Here is an 18,187-nt window from a genome sequence, read left to right as displayed (position 1 = left end):
AGAATGAGGAGCCAAAGGATTTGTGTGTGGAGAAGCCAATAATTGAAGCTTCATGAAAAGATTGGTTTACTGTTTGGCAGTAAGAAATAAAATCAAATTCCAGAAGCTTTGGAGAAGTGATGTACAAGCAAGCTAAAAGACTAAGTGTGGCACGGTGGCAGAGTGTTTAGCACTGCTGCCTCACAGCACCAGGGACCCGAGTTCAATTCCCGGCTTGGGTCACTGTCTGCCTGTTCTCCCCGTGTCTGCGCGGGTTTCTGGTCCAAATGACGTGCTGGTTAGATGCACTGGCCATGCTAGATTCCCTCTCAGTGCATCCGAACAGGCACTGGAATTTGGTGACTAGTAGATTTTTACAGTAAATTCATTGCAGTGTTATTGTAAGGCTACTTGTGACACTAATAAATAAACTTTTTTTATAAAGCGACAGGAAAGTATTTTAATACTTTTACATAGCAAAATAGCATATTTACCAGAGTTCAGAAACTGAAGGTGGTAAAAGAGGTCCACTACTTTAAACATAATTAAGGTTGATTGAAATCTCCTTTTGGCATCCTATGATAAAAAGAAAATTGATTATAAAGAACAATGTATTACCTCATATAATTAAAAGGGCATATGATTTTGTCCCTTGTAGAAATAAGTTGAAAAACAAAATCAACCAGCTTTTTAAAGCAGAAGTAGATGTCAAATAAGACTTCTTGGAGCATGGGAATTAGGAGCAGAAGTCGGCAAATTCAGCCCTTTGAGCCTGCTCCGTCATTCAATCAGATCATGGCTGATTTCTCCCTGACCTGTAGCATAAATGAGATGCTTAAAAATAGGAATAATAATTCAACAATCAAATACTGCTTTCCAGTGTGACAACTTTGAAAGAATTTCCTCACATGGCAAGCCTATAGTCAAACCTAGTTATTTTTTACCCTTCGAAACAAATTACACACAAATGCGGACAATTAAACTAGTACATAAATTTAAGCTTGTAAATTATGTGTGGCGAGGATTTTCACAGTAACTTCATTGCAGTGTTAATGTAAGCCTACTTGTGACACTAATAAATAAACTTTAAAACGAAATCCTGATAGCACAGTGTAATGATACACACTGCAGACTTCATCGGGAACACAAAGGGTGTTTATTAGCAAGGAAAAACTGTATAAAGGCCCGCAGCCCACCGGCTGCCCTCAGTATCTTCATGTCTGCTACATGGTTTCTGGATATCCTAAGGTAGGACTCCACCCTCTGGGGTGATTACCCACTGCCAGTCCCAATTGGTCCCTCAATCAAGGTGGCTCTTTTCTGCTGTGTTGCCCTTAACGGGACAATCATCGCAATCACTACACTCAGGCATGCAAAAGAGCTGAGAGTTTGTATCGAGGACCAGATTATCAACAGGGTGTTGTTGGTTGGTTGAAAAGGAATTCTGGAGAGTTGTCAAGGGTGGGGCTGTTCAATCTAAATTTTATTGCTTTTAGTTTTAATTCCATTGAATCCCTAAACTATTCAGCGAGATTATGGTTACCCTTTGGCTTAACTCTATATACCCTTTGCCCATATTCCTTAATACCTTAGGTTATCAAAACTATATCAATTTCAGATTCAAAATTAACTGTTGACCCAACATCAACTGCGATTTGTAGAAAGGTGTTCCAAACTACTACTGTCCTTTACATGTAGAAATAATTCCCAAGTTTATTCCTGAAAGGCTTGGCTATGATTTCAGTCTCTATTCTTTAATCACAGATTTCCCAACCAAGCTTCTTCCCTGCTGATGTCAGACTTTTGAATGGACTTACCTTGCATTAAGTTGATCTTTCTCTACACCCTAGCTGTGACTGTAACACTACATTCTGCACTCTCTCGTTTCCTTCTCTATGATGGTATGTTTTGTCTGTATAACGCGCAAGAAACAATACTTTTCACTGTATGCTAATACATGTGGCAATAATAAATCAAAGCAAATCAAATGGTTTCTATCTACCCTATTAGCTCTCCTTTGTTGTAGATAAAAATACCTCTGAGTCTATTCGTCGGTCAAAATACAATACTTACTTAGATTATCTATATCCCTTTGCAGACTTTCAGCGTCCTCTGCACACTTTGGTCTTCCACCCATCTTAGTGTCGTCTGCAAATTTTGACACACTACACTTGGTCCCCAACTCCAAATCATCTATGTAAACAATTGCGGTCCTAACACTGATCCCTGAGGTACACCACTAGTCACTGACCGCCAATCAGAAAAACACCCATTTACCCCCACTCTTTGCTTTCTGTCACTATAACTAGAAATAGTTATCAGTGACAGAGGTCTGTACCTTCATCAGCTCTACAAACAATACCAGTTCATCATAATGTGGTCTCCTCTACATCGAGGAGACCAAACGCAGATTGGGTTACCTCATTCAGACAGGAAGCATGACGCCGACCACCCAATGGTCTCTCATTTGAATTCTCCACTTTGTTCTCACACAGACATGTCTGTCCTTGGCCTGCTGCATTGTTGTAGTGAAGTTCGACACAAGCTTGAGGAACCTCATTGTTCAACTAAACACCTTAAAGTCTCTGAACTCAACATTGAATACCACAGTTTCAAACCAACATTTCTATTTCATTTTTTCTTTTCTTTGCTTAGTTTGGTTTTTTTTCTTTCACTCCGCAGCGTCCTTGCTCCAGGCATATCTTTTGTTTCTTTGGGTTTTCCTTGCCCATTACAAATCGTAGAAGTGCAGAAAAATCCCATCGGCCTTTCATGTCTGCACCGACACATGAGAAATACCTGATCTCCCACCAAATCCCATTTACCAGCACTTGGCCCAAAGCCTTGAATGTTATGACATGCCAAGTGCTCACCCAGGTACTTTTTAAAGGATATGAGGCAAATCATTTCCACCACCCTCCCAGGTAGCGCATTCCAGACCATCACAATTCACTTTGGCCCTGGAAGACTACCACTTCTGTCAATCTCTCCTGACATTCACTCCATTACAGACTTGTCTTTTGCCTTCGTCACACCAACCCCTGCCCAAAACTTACTACATCATTTTTGATGGAAGATCACAGACCTTAACTCTGTTTCTGTACTCCATTTATGGCAGTTTCTGTTAGAATACTGATTACTTATCTTGTAATGCCAAGTATATCCATACACACATGTTTAGTTTTACTTTTGTATTAATTAAGAGGCCCAATGCTTTGCAGGTGCAGAAAACATTTGGAAAGGGTAGTAGGAGGAGTGGGACAAGTAAAGGTCTCCTGATTCAAGATTGGATAAGGGATCGGGGAGGAAGTGTTGGAGAGTCTTCAGCCAGGATTGTTAGGCTATCTGGGAAACTACACATCTACAGTGTAACAAGTGTATTTTTGTTCTGCCATAGCTGCACTGATAACATATTTAGCAGTAGAAAGACCAAGTAATGTTAGAGGTTATTAGACCATATGTTGCCATAACCTACCAAGTATTTCCAGCATTTTCTGTTTCAATTTCAAATTTCTGGCACCCAACACCCTTTCCTGCTTTTCGCTAATTCATCCTTGTGTTTGTGAGACCCCACATCTAAAACTAAATATTTGGAAGGACTTTCAATTGAGCTGACAAACAGCTCTAAGGAAAAGTGAAAGAGGCTTCAGAGCATAACAACTTACATTTCCATAGCGATCCTCAGGCTTAGGGGAAACATCTCCATGCACTTTACACAGTGGAGCTTTTTTTCTTAAAGTCTGCAGGATAGAAGAAAGGCAAACATGCATCCACTCGTGGCCAGAAGTTTTGTGAAGGGAAAGGGCTGTTAGAAGGATTTTAAAAGATGAGGGGCAGGAGGTTTAGGGGGGATGTGAGGAAAAACTTTATAACCCAGAGTGGTGACAGTCTGGAATGCGCTGCCTGGGAGGGTGGGAGAGGTGGGGCGCCTCACATCCTTTAAAAAGTACCTGGATGAGCATTTTGTACGTCATAACATTCAAGGCTTTGGGCCAAGTGCTGGCAAATGGGATTAGGTGGAAGTCTGCACTCGCGTGTCAGTGCAGACTCAATGGGCCGAAGGATCTCTTCTGGACTGTATGATTCTATGATTCTAAAAGCAGGGACTGAAGTAACAAGATGGGAGAGATTAAGAGGAACAGAATTCACAGGGCAGTGGAGTAGCAGATGAAGCAACTGCATGGGTGGTGCAATGGTGAATAATTAATAGTCTAGTGCCAGAGGAGCAAAAGGCATCTTTGGGGTCGCTCAGCTAGAGGTAAGAAGTAAGCCATGGACCTGCAACCAATTGTCCAATCAGTTATCAGTGTGATAGTGTGATAGCATGTACTCAAGGCCCTGCTCTTTGCCCTAGTACTTCTAACATCACCCATTTTCGTACTACTAAATCTGTTTTCAGCACAGCTATAGTAATGGCCAAATGATTCTGGCTAAAGACTCCCCCTCGTCCTGTCTCGAACCAAGAGACCAGTCCTCCATTATTCTTTAACCCTTTATTCGCACTCCTATGAAATACCTTGAAACATAACTGCCTCTGTTTGCTATTCTGTTCTTTGATTTCTGTGGTTCTTTTAACTTAGTTAGCCACATTACCAATTCATTCTCTTTTATTTGTCGCATTTCTCTTACAACCTCCTTTCCTGATGTTATCCGCACCTGCGAGGCATCACAGAATAATTACAGCACAGAAGGAGGCCATTTGGTCTGTCCTGTCTGCTGGCTCTTGTTAAGTTCATGAATTCGCTGACACCTCGTGATCTAGTATAATCATACAAGTTTATCAGGGGTTCTTTCTCTGCCTTACATGATGGGCCCTATTTTACCATTTTGCTTCCAAGTTTTGGGCGGACTTGAAACTGGGAGTGTTTCAGGTCCGACTTTTAGACCCGTTCTGAGGCCCCCATAAGCACTCTGCCTGAAAAAATATCAGCGAGTTCGCATCACGCTACAGAAGCCTCTGGGTGGGGTTTAACATGCCCCAAATCCTGTAGCTCCGATTGGCGCCTCCAACTGCGCATGCACAAAAAAAAACATAGAATGTTGCTGCCCTGCCACATTCCTCCTGGGCCGGATAATGCCTCCCCATGGCCCCCATGGAGATTGCCCCACTCCCCCAGCAATACTGACCCCCTTACCCCCCACACACCCGCCACCCAGACCGATCGCGGGCCCCTCTCCCCTTCCCCCCACCGATCACAGGCAGAGTGGCAGCTGACCTTCTTTCCCTGCCACTGATCACAGGCAGAGTGGCAGCAGACCCACCTTCCCCACCCCCACGCCCCCCCCCCCCCTGCCCCACCCCCACCCCCACTGATCTCAAGCAGAGAGCTGTCGGATGCTCAGCACTTACCTCCTCACTAACTGGAGCGCCCAAATCGGACTTAAATGGAGCATGTCTGTTTCGCTTTGATTCTGGATGGGCGGATGTGGTGGTAAAGGGGGAAGTGCCAGTAAAGTTGGGTGTGCAGGCCATTACATTAATTCATATGCATGCAAATGCATTTAAATGGCCATCGCGCCCATGTCAGGCGCGGTCCCGATTGCGGCCATTTTCGGGCTTTGGTAAAGGGGGAACTGGGATGGAGGCGGGTGCAGATCGCACTGCTCGCCTCACACCCGACTTTACCAAGTTTTCACACCCAAAAACAGGCACAACGCAATGGTAAAATCGGACCCGATATTACCAGTCTTCTTCTATTCTCTCTGACACAATCATTATTACACATTACTCCAGAGAACGCCCATTTACATTCATTGGTTAATTAAACACATTTGCAGAGGTGGCTGACACTAATTGGTTCTGACCTCTGATCATGCACTGTCCACGTCTTAGTGGTCTGTGCCAAGGTTAGCTGATCACAGCGCTGTGAGTGTAACATGAAACCTCAGCACAAGTGAAACACTTGCATGATTTACTCCATGAGAAAATATTAGTACAAATACATTTGTGGAAAATGTTATAAAAATTCTAAAAACCAAAACGGTTGTCTTCCCACACCTTCCATAGAAGCAAATTACCTTGTGCCACTCTCCCATCTTTTCCCTGAAACCCTATACATTAGTTTTTCAGATAACAATTCAATTCCCATTTGAGTGCCTTGATTAATCCTGCCTCGACCACACTCTCAAGTAATGCATTCCAGATTCTAATCACCTGCTGTGTGAGAAAGTTTTTCCTCTCATCACCATCTCTTCTTTTGCCAATACCTTAAACCTTTGCTCTCTTCATCGCAAAGCTTTCACCAATGGGGACTGTTTCTCCCTTACTACTCTGTCCACACTCCTCATGACCTTGTATATCTCTATCAAATCTCTTCTCAACCTTCTCATCTCAAAGGAAAAGAGTCCCAACTTTTCCAACTTTTTTAAGTTTAATTTTTTTTAAGTTTAAGTTTTTAAATGTATTTATTAGTGTCACAAGTAGGCTTACATTTACACTGCAATGAAATTACTGTGAAAATCCCCTAGTCACCACACTCCGGCGCCTGTTTCTGTACACTGAGGGAGAATTTAGCATGGCCAATGCACCTAACCAGCATTGTGGGAGGAAACCAGAGCACCCAGAGGAAACCCACGCAGACACGGTAAAACGTGCAAAATTCACACAAACAATGACCCAAGGCCGGAATTGAACCCAGGTCCCTGGCGCTTTGAGGCAGCAGCGCTAACCACTGTGCCTAATCTATAGAACCAATTTATCGACATAACTAAAGATCCTCATTCCTTGGACGATTATTATTCTTTTCTGCACTAATGTCTCTCTAATGCCTTCACATCTTTCCTAAAGTGTGATGCCCAGAACTGGATGCAATGCTACAACTGAGGAAGAACCAAGATTAACATAATATTCATGTTTTTGTGCTATTTGACCCAATTAATAAAGTTGATTATTTATATGCTTCACACTGAGGTCTCTCTGTTCCTCCCTTTGTTTTATATTAGCTCTGTGCATTCCAATGGTCTATTCATTAACGCAAAGTTAAATCAAAATAGATGTATATGGACATACATGACACTACAAATTAACAGTATTCTAATAGATGCCTTTCCTAATTAAACATTTATCTAATTGTGAGCAACCAGTGAATATGAAGGAATACCTCCAGAAACCCTAGCAATAGAGAGAATCAAAGTGGGTCAGTTTCACATTCATAAGAATTAGGAGCAGGAGCAGGCCATTCAGCCCATCAAACCTGCTCCACCATTCAATAATGTGGAGATGCCGGTGTTGGACTGGGGTGGATAAGTTGAGAGGTCACATGACACCAGGTTATAGTCCGACAGGTTTATTTGAAATCACAAGCTTTCAGAGTGCTGCTCCTTCATCAGGTGAAGTGGAGAGAGGCACGCAGGCACAGAATGTATCGGCGGAGTGACGATAGCCGACACTCACAGGTAATCAAGAGTTTCAACAGATAAGTACAGACAGTATAGTGCAGTGTAGGCTGACTGCATAACAAGTCTTTACAGGTAATCATGAGTGCTAATAGATAAATGTAAGCAGTTAAGCTCAATCAGTATGTATAAAGTGTCAACAGGCTGTATAACAAGTGAAGGGATGATCTAAGAACTGATCATTTAAAGCAGAGAGACAACTACAAATAATCAAAGAGTACAAAGGTGCTAAAAAAAACATCGCATTCAATAAGATCATGACTGATCTGACTGTGGCCTTAGCTCCGCTTTCCAACCTGCCCCCTTGACTCCCTTGTTGATCAGAAATCTGTCTAACTCAGCCTTGAATGTATTAAATGACCCACCCACCACTGCTTTCTGGAGTAGAAAATTCCAAAGCTTAACGAGTCTCTGGAAGATGAGGTCCTTCTCATCGCCATCTTTAACAGGAGACTTCCTATTCTGAAACTACGTTCCCTAGTTCTAGATTACCCAATAAGGGGAAACATCCTCCCAGCATCTACTCTGTCAAGCCTCCTCAGAGTTTGGAGCTCCTGAGGTGATGTCAAGGTTCAAAAGTGACACAGGGCAAGTGCAAGCAGCTGATTGAGTTACTACAGTAAGTATTTACTACTTTTATCGCTTATAGTTTGTGGGAAGCCAGAACATTTCCAGAGCCTGGGGCCAGCATGTGTGCAGGAATTCCTGGAGTACAAAAGGGATGGTTTTCCAGACCAATACATTGAGGAACCAAGTAGAGAACAGACCAATCCTAGACTGGGTATTGTGTAATGAGAAAGGAATAATTGACAATTTGTTGTGTGAGTGTGTTAGGGATCAGCAACCATAACATGATAGAATTGTTCATCAAGATGGAGAGTGACATCGTTGATTCTGAGACTAGTGTCCTGAATTTAAAAAAGAAAATTATGATGGCATGAGGCGCAAGTTGACTATGATGGACCGGGGAACGTTACTTAAAGGAATGACTGTGAATAGGCAATGGCAAACATTCAAAGAACGCATGGGTAAACTACAACAATTGTTCATTCCTGTCTGGCTAGGCTGCCATTTATTGCCCAGCCCTAATTGCCCTTGAGAAGATGGTGCTGAGCTGCCTTCTTGAACCACTGCAGTCGCTGAGGTGTAGGTACACCCACAGTGTTGTTAAGGATGGAGTTCCAGGATTTTGACCCAGTGACACTGGAGGAACGGGGATATATTTCCAAGTCAGGATGGTGAGTGACTTAAGGAGAACTTTCAGCTTTTCCCATGTGTCTGCTGCCCTTGTCTTTCTAGATGATGGTGGTTGTGAGTTTGGAAGGTGCTGTCTAAGGAACTTTGGTGAGTTCGTCCATGCATCTTCTAGATGGTACATACGGCTGCCAGTGCTTCCTGATGGTAGAGTGAGTGAATGTTTGTGGAATGGGTGCCAATCAAGGGCTGCTTTGTCCTCAATGGTGGCAAGCTTCTTCAGTATTTTTGGAGCTGCACTCATTCAGGCAAGTGGGGAATATTCCATTGCCTTACTGACTTGAGCCTTGTAGATGGTGGACAGGTTTTGGAGTGTCAGGAAGTGAGTCACTTGCCACAGGATTCTTAGCTTTTCACCTGCTCTTGTAGCTACAGAGTTTATCTGGCTACTCCAGTTCAATTCTTGGTCAATGGTAACCCATAGAATGTTGGTAGTGGGGGAATTCAGCGATTATAATACCATTGAATGTCAAGGGCAATGGTTAGATTCTCTTTTGTTGGTGATGGTCATTGCTTGATACTTGTGTGGCACGGATATTATTTGTCACTTCTCAGCCCAAGAATGGATATCGTTCAAGTCTTATTGCATTTGGACATGGACTGCTTCATTACCTGAGGAGTCCTGAATGGCACTGAACATTGTGCAGTCTTCAACGAACATCCCCACCTCTGACCTTATGATGAAAGGAAGGTCATTGATGAAGCAGCTGAAAATGGTTGCACCAAGGGCACTGCCTTGAAGAACGCCTGCTGTGATGTCGTGAGGCTGAGATGGTTGACCTCCAACAACCACAACCAACTTCCTTTGTGCCAGGTATGACTCCAACCAGCAGAGAGTTTTCCCACTTGACTCCCATTGACTCCAATTTTGCTAGGCTCCTTGATGCCACACTCGGTCAAATTGTGCCTTGATGTCAAGGGCATTCACTCTCACCTCACCGCTGGAGTTCAGTTCTTTGTTAATGTTTGAGTTCAATGATCAGCCATGATCAAAATGAATGGCAGAGCAGGCTCGAAGGGCCGAATGGCCTACTCTTGCTTCTAGTTTCTATGTTTCTATGAACCAAGGCTATAATAAGGTAAGGAAATGAATGAACCTGGCAGAACACACACTGAGTGTCTGTGAGCAGGTTATTGCTAAGCAAGTGCTGTTTGATAGCACCCTTGATAACCACTTCCATCACTTTACTGATGATCAAGATTAGACTGATGGGACGATAATTGCTCGGGTTGGATTTGTCCTATCTTTTGTGTACATGACATATTGGGGCAATTTTCCACATTGTTGGGTAGATGCCAGTGTTGTAGCTGTACAAGAATGACTTGGCAAGGGCATGACAAGTTCTGGAGCACAAGTCTTCAGTACTATTGTCAGAATTATCGGGGCCCATAGTCTTTGCAGTATCCAGTGCCTTCATCTACTTCTTGATATCACATGGAGTGAATCGAATTGCCTGAAGATTGGTATTTGTAATACTGGGGATCTCCACAGGAGGCCGTGATGAATTATCCACTTGGCATTTCTGGCTGAAGATTGGTGCGAACGCTTCAGCCTTATCTTTTGCATGGATGTGCTGGGTTCCTCCATCACTGAGGATGGGGATATTTGTGGCGCCTCCTCCTCCAGTGAGTTGTTTAATTGTCCACAATTCATGACTGAATGTAGCAGGACTGCAGGACTTATATCTGATCCGTTGGTTGTGGGATCACTTCGCTCTGTCTGTCATTTGCTGTTTATGCTGTTGCCATGCAAGTAGTCCTGTTTAGTAGCTTCACCAGATTTACACCTCATTTTTAGATATGCCTAGTATTGCTCCTGGCAAGCCCTCCTGCACTCTTTATTGAACCAGGGTTGATCCCCTGGTATGGTGCTAATGATAGAGTGGGGGATATGTTGGGCCATGAGGTTACAGTTCGTGGTTGAGTATAATTCTGCTGATGGCCCACAATGCCTCATGCATGCACACTTTTGAACTACTAGATCTGTTTGAAGTCTATCCGATTTAGCACAGTGGAAGTGCCACACAGCACAATGAGGGTATCCTCAATGTGAAGATGACACTTTGTCTCCACAAGTACTGTACGGTGGTCACTCCTACCAATACTGCCATGCATCTGCGGCAGTCAGGTTAGTGAGGATCAGGCCAAGTATGTTTTTCTCTCACCCCCTGCTGCAAACCCAGTTCAGCAGTTATGTCCTTTAGGAACCGACCAGCTCGGTCTGTGGTGGTGCCACTCTTACAGAGCCATTCTTAGTGATGGGCATTGAAGTCCCACCAGGGTTGGCACTGATGAACATTTCAGAACAGAGCAGCTGTATACCTTCACAGCTGAAAGATTATGCAGCTGTTTTGGGAGACTTTAAAGAGGGGAAATGTATAGAATAAAAGCCATGATGTGAAGATGCTGGTGTTGGATGGGGTGGGCCCAGTAAGAAGTCTCACAACACCAGGGTAAGGTCCAACAGGTTTATTTGGAATCACGAGCTTTCGGAGTGCTGCTCCTTCATCAGGTGAGTGGCTGAATAAAAGCAGCAGGTTAAAGTGGAACACTATATCCTGCACCCTATCCTTTCCTTCTCCCCTATGTACTCTATGGACGGTATGTTTTGTCTGCATTGTGCGCAAGAAACTATACTTTTTACTGCAGACCAATACATGTGACAATAATAAATCAAATCAAAAGGGTGGATTCATTCTCCTTATTGGAGCAGCTTGAGATTCACTAATTTGCCATGGATCTTTGGGACAGGGATCTGTTCTGGAATCAATCAAACACATACTGCTCAGAAAGCACAAATTGTTTCACCTTACTGTGGGTTTGAAGTGCAACAACTACAATTTGGAACAGTCATACCACTGGCACAAGAGGATGGTCTTCAACTTTGCTGCATCATTCTATGAACAATGATATCAGTGCTGTTTCTATACAATTCTATACATTGGCTGTTGGACTTTAACCTGGTGTTGTGAGACTTCTTACTCTATACAATTCAACAGTGACTGCCCGAGTATTCCCACAAATATTTATTTAGTTAATATACAGGAAGCTTTCCTTGTTCCAGCAATTGGTTAACAAATGTGTTGGCCAAAGGGCGAATTCTTATTGCATAATGCGGGAAAGTGCCGCCCACTGCATGCAGCCTGTTCCAGGTAATCTCCGCCCAGCATTGTAACCCCTGTTCCAAGTTAAGCACCTGGTTTGGAAGAATGAGGAAATATAATACAGTAATCCGAGTCAGAGCGACCAGATAGAGAGAGAGAAACATGGCTGTGGACAGAACCTTGCTTCATTCCGTGTTCACGGCAGCTTTGATATTTACAGGTTAGTTATATGAAATCTTAACATTTTAAGGGATTAGACTGGGAAGAATTTGAAACAGTCTGGCGGTGTGTCAACATCCCGTTAGAACCGTGCTGACTGTCGAAACCTTGGAAATCAACAAAGTTGCGGAATGAGTTTCAGTTTTTCCCAGTCCTTGTTTTAAATTGGTTGTATTTCTGTGACTCTGTTTTGAAGACACAAAACTAGACGTTGCGAATCGTTTAAAAGTAGGAATGGTTCCACTTCCTCTTTCAATCCGACCCGCAACGAATCCTGTCAAATGGCCTGTTAAGAATATTCGGAAAGCTTACTCGAAGATCTTAAGAAAGAAGGTATCATTTGTCGGACAGACAATCTACACACAAGTTGCCCTGTGATGATGCCGGTGGGTCGGGACACAGCAAGTGTTGGACAAGTTACATATGATAAAAAGCAAAATACTGCGGATGCTGGAATCTGAAACAAGAACAGAAAATGCTGGAAAATCTCAGCAGGTCTGACAGCATCTGTGGGGAGAGAATAGAGCCAACGTTTGGGGTCTGGATGACCCTTGGTCAGAGGAGGAAGGGTAGTGTGACTTTACACTGAACCTACAAGCTATATGATTGAGGAGGGGGTTTATTTAAGGGCCTGAGAAAAGCAGTTCATCACCTATTTTGAACGATGGCCTAGATTTTCCTTTCTCAATAATAGACTGGCCCTGGGGCAACTGGTGAGGGAACCACAAGACAGCAAACAGTAGGAGACCTTGTCCTCATCAATCTATATGCCATGCCGCAAATATATCTGTCCATATCGGACTGACCATCAAACAGACCAAGTCCCACATTCACATTAAGCATACCCTCCATCATCTTGCACTATCACTATGCTAAATGGGATAGATTCAGAACAGATCCAGTTCATGGGCATCTATGAGGTGCCGTGAGCCATCAGCAGCAGAATTGTATTCAACCACGATCTGTGACCTCGTTAACCAACATATCCCTTCCTCCGCTAGCCATCTTTAGCCAGAAGTGCAGAGTGGATGATCCATTTCGGCCTTCTCCTGAGGGTCCCAACACCACAGATACCTGTCTTCAGCCAATTCAATTCATTCCATGTGATATCAAGAAATGGATGAAGGTATTGGTACTTCAAAGGCTATGGGATCTGACAATATTCCAGAAATAGTACAGAAGACTTGTGCTCCAGAACTAAGCATACCCCCAACCAAGCTGTTCCAGTACAGCTACAACACTGGCATCTACCTGGCAATGTGGAAAATTGCCCAGGTGGATCTTGTTCACAAAAAGCAAGACAAATTCAACATGGCCAACTACTGTTCATTTACTCTCTTGATCAGTAGCACTGTTGGAAGGGGTCATCAACAATGTTATCAAAAGGCACTTGCTAGCTCACTGATGCTTAGTTAGGGATGATTGCAGCTCCAACAACACTCAAAACGTTTGACACCATCCAACATATGCAATCTGCTTAAACGGGACCCCATCCACCAACCTAAACATTCACTCTCTCCACCACCAATGTGTCTCTACCATCTATGTAGATGCACTGCAGCAACTCACCAAGCCTCCTTAGCTCCATTCAAACCCGTGGTCTCTACCACATAGAAGGACCAGGGCAGCAGATGCATGGTAACACCGCCACCTGCAAGTTCCCCTCCAAGCCACACATCATCCTGCATGGAAATATATCACTGTTCCTCCACTGTTGCTGGATCAAAATCCTAGAACTCCCTCCCTAACAACACTCTGGACTGCAGTGGTTCAAGAAGGTGGCTCACCATCACCTTCTCAAGAGCAATTAGGGATGGGCCACAAATATTGGCCTAGCCAGCCACACCCATGAATGAATAAATAAAAACAAAACAATGGAAAATGCTGAGATGTTAATCTTTATTGTGAGCTGTAATGGCACTGCAACTTCCAGTAATCTCAGCAATGTGATTAGCAATGAAGTTGCAATGTGACTCCCACCATGCTTAAAGTGGCAGGGACCATTAATTTGAGAAGTTTGTCTATTTGCCCACAACTTGCACAGATATTTACATTCAAAGAGTTCGGAGTCAGAATCACAGGCATAATTTAATGGCAATAGGTAGATGAAAAGGATTGGTGAAAATATCAATAATAATGTCACAGTTCTTCACGATTCACTGCCATAAATGAAAAAGTATCACAAGTAAAATCTGGTTCCCTCAGCTCTTCACCCCCCCCCCTCCCACCCCACTCTTCCCCCACTAAACTTCCCTTGTTTCTCTTCCCCATTCCCGAGCCTGACCCCTCTCTACTGCTGCCCAGCTCCTCCAGCACACCAGTGTCACAAACAGGACAACTGACATATTGGGCAGGATTTTCCAGCTGTGCTTGGCCCGAAACCGAAAAATCACACCCAAGGTCATAGGACATCTCCGTGGTCCACCCCTCACCTGCTATGATTCCCATGGTGGGCAGAACGGGAAATGTTGTGCCATTAACTCAGTTTCTCTCTCCACAGATGTAGCCAGACCTGCTGAGTGCACCCAGCACTTTGTGCTTTTATTTCAGATTTCCAGCGTCTGTAATATTTTGCTTTATCTTTGTCCTACTTTGTTTGTTTAACCAAAGGGAAGAACCATTTTACTCTAAGTCTGCAATATTCAGAATTTACGTACTGATTATCCCTCTGTATTTAAAGCCACAAGAAAAGTGTAAGCTTATAAATATTGATCTGGTCCATTTAAATCTATTCCATTGCTACCTTCATTTTTCCAATCCAGCAACCTGCTGGATTTTGAAGGTTTGTGTGTTAACTATCCCAACTGGAATATTATTCCACAAATTTATCATCCTTTGTCTGTTTCACTCACATAATTTATGTATCTTTCATAAACTTGTGCTTAAACTGCCTCTTCTCCAGTCACTGCCACACCAAAATTAGCAATAACCATCTCGTTTTTGATTTGATTTATTATTGTCACGTGTATTAGCATACAGTGAAAAGTATTGTTTCTTGCGCACTATACAGACAAAGCATACCATTTATAGAGAAGGAAAGGAGAGAGTGTAGAATGTAGTGTTACAGTCATAGCTAGAGTGTAGAGAAAGATCAATTTAATATGAAGTAGGTCCATTCAAAAGTCTGATGGCAGCAGGAAAGAAGCCTGTTGAGTCGGTTGGTATGTGACCTCAGACTTCTGTATCTTTTTCCCGACAGACGAAGGTGGAAGAGGGTATGTCCAGGGTGCGTGGGGTCTTTGATTATGCTGGCTGCTTTTCTGAGGCAGTAAGAGGTGTCAATGGATGGGAGGCTGGTTTGCATGATGGACCAGGCTGCGTTCACAACCATTTGTAGTTTCTTGTGGTCTTGGACAGAGCAGGAGCCATACCAAGTGATGATACAATCAGAGAGAATGCTTTCTATGGATTACTTAGACCCAAATGCAGTCTGAGAGATAAAATAAGAAAGTGCATTCATCACAAGAATGAATTGATTTAATCCAAAATCATCAGGATCAGGCATGTCTTTTAGATTCTATGATTGTTATACCTATTTAAGACTCCAGGCAATAGTTATTGCTTTGTGTATACTTATGGAATAAAACTACATAGAAAACTTACTGGATAGTATTATCCAGCTGATAGATATATCACTTGTAATAAACAATTCTAACTTATTGATGAGTTCCAAAATTACCTATGGTTTATGAATGAGGGGGAAATATCTGGAGTATCCAAATACTGTATGAAATTTGACTTAGAGTCATAGAGGTTTACAGCATGGAAACAGGCCCTTTGGCCCAACTTGTCCATGCGGCCCTTTTTTTTAAAAAACCCCTAAGCTAATCCCAATTGCCCACCTTTGGCCCATCTATACCTATTGTACCCATGTAACTATCTAAATGCTTTTTAAAAGATAAAATTGTACCCGCCTCTATTACTACCTCTGGCAGCTTGTTCCAGACACTCACCACCCTCTGTGTGAAAAAATTGCCCCTCTGGACACTTTTGTATCTCTCCCCTCTCATCTTAAATCTATGCCCTCTAGTTTTAGACTCCCCTACCTTTGGGAAAAGATATTGACTATCTACCTTGTCTATGCCCCTCATTATTTTATAGACCTTTATAAGGTCACCCCTCAGCCTCCTACGCTCCAGAGATAAAAGTCCCAGTCTATCCAGCTCTCCTTTGAAATATTCAATAACTTTATTGTATTATATTGTTGCAAATTATCTTTGTTTTGTATTAGTTAATTGTGTTTTCATTATAGTATGCTTATTAGATATGCATTACTTCCTCTTTATAAATGTGATTCTCCCCTCCTTCCTATTTTCACTTCCCTTTTGAGCCATAAACATGATATTCTAGAACATAGAACATAGAACATTACAGCACAGAACAGGCCCTTCGGCCCACGATGTTGTGCCGACCTTCATCTGAAACCAAGATCAAGCTATCCCACTCCCTACCATCCTGGTGTGCTCCATGTGCCTATCCAATAACCGCTTAAATGTTCCTAAAGTGTCTGACTCCACTATCACTGCAGGCAGTCCATTCCACACCCCAACCACTCTCTGCGTGAAGAACCTACCTCTGATATCCTTCCTATATCTCCCACCATGAACCCTATAGTTATGCCCCCTTGTAATAGCTCCATCCACCCGAGGAAATAGTCTTTGAACGTTCACTCGATCTATCCCCTTCATCATTTTATAAACCTCTATTAAGTCTCCCCTCAATCTCCTCCGCTCCAGAGAGAACAGCCCCAGCTCCCTCAACCTTTCCTCATAAGACCGACACTCCAAACCAGGCAGCATCCTGGTAAATCTCCTCTGCACTCTTTCCAGCGCTTCCACATCCTTCTTATAGTGAGGTGACCAGAACTGCACGCAATATTCCAAATGCGGTCTCACCAAGGTCCTGTACAGTTGCAGCATAACCCCACGGCTCTTAAACTCCAACCCCCTGTTAATAAAAGCTAACACACTATATGCCTTCTTCACAGCTCTATCCACTTGAGTGGCAACCTTTAGAGATCTGTGGATATGGACCCCAAGATCTCTCTGTTCCTCCACAGTCTTCAGAACCCTACCTTTGACCCTGTAATCCGCATTTAAATTAGTCCTACCAAAATGAATCACCTCACATTTATCAGGGTTAAACTCCATTTGCCATTTTTCAGCCCAGCTTTGCATCCTATCTATGTCTCTTTGCAGCCTACAACACCCCTCCACCTCATCCACTACTCCACCAATCTTGGTGTCATCAGCAAATTTACTGATCCACCCTTCAGCCCCCTCCTCTAAGTCATTAATAAAAATCACAAAGAGCAGAGGACCAAGCACCGATCCCTGCGGCACTCCGCTAGCAACCTGCCTCCAGTCCGAAAATTTTCCATCCACCACCACCCTCTGTCTTCGATCAGATAGCCAGTTACCTATCCAATCGGCCAACTTTCCCTCTATCCCACACCTCCTTACTTTCATCATAAGCCGACCATGGGGGACCTTATCAAACGCCTTACTAAAATCCATGTATATGACATCAACCGCCCTACCTTCATCAACACACCTAGTTACCTCCTCAAAAAATTCTATCAAATTTGTGAGGCACGATTTGCCCTTCACAAATCCGTGCTGACTATCCCGGATTAATCCGCATCTTTCTAAATGGTCGTAAATCCCATCCCTAAGGACCTTTTCCATCAATTTACCAACCACCGAAGTCAGACTAACCGGTCTATAATTACCAGGGTCATTTCTATTCCCTTTCTTAAACAGAGGAACAACATTTGCCACTCTCCAGTCCTCCGGCACCATCCCCGTGGACAGCGAGGACCCAAAGATCAAAGCCAAAGGCTCTGCAATCTCATCCCTCGCCTCCCAAAGAATCCTAGGATACATTTCATCAGGCCCAGGGGACTTATCGACCTTCAGTTTATTCAAAACTGCCAAGACATCCTCCCTCCGAACATCTATTTCCTCCAGCCTATTAGCCTGTAACACCTTCTCTTCCTCAAAAACATGGCCCCTCTCCTTGGTGAACACTGAAGAAAAGTATTCATTCATCACCTCGCCTATCTCTACTGATTCCATACACAAGTTCCCACCACTGTCCTTGACCGGCCCTAACCTCACCCTGGTCATTCTTTTATTCCTCACATAAGAGTAAAAAGCCTTGGGGTTTTCCTTGATCCGACCCGCCAAGGACTTCTCATGTCCCCTCCTAGCTCTCCTCAGCCCCTTTTTCAGCTC

General features: G+C 43.4%; 1 protein-coding gene across 1 annotated transcript in view; it reads left to right on the top strand.

Moving 5' to 3' along the window:
- The first annotated feature begins 11,845 nt into the window (after positions 1-11,845).
- The window catches only part of LOC144506178 (interleukin-10 receptor subunit beta-like), a 28,968-nt gene continuing 22,626 nt past the window's right edge, over positions 11,846-18,187 (top strand). Inside the window, exon 1 of the mRNA XM_078232026.1 lies at positions 11,846-11,952. Within this exon, the coding sequence (XP_078088152.1) occupies positions 11,895-11,952 (58 nt within the window). The 5' untranslated portion in view covers positions 11,846-11,894. The remainder of the gene's footprint in view (positions 11,953-18,187) is intronic.

The sequence above is a fragment of the Mustelus asterias genome, chromosome 17 (assembly GCF_964213995.1).
Source record: "Mustelus asterias chromosome 17, sMusAst1.hap1.1, whole genome shotgun sequence".
In the NCBI taxonomy this organism is placed as follows: domain Eukaryota; kingdom Metazoa; phylum Chordata; class Chondrichthyes; order Carcharhiniformes; family Triakidae; genus Mustelus; species Mustelus asterias.
The sequence above is the reverse complement of the archived record's forward strand: the minus strand, read 5'-3'. Positions and strand labels throughout refer to the sequence as shown.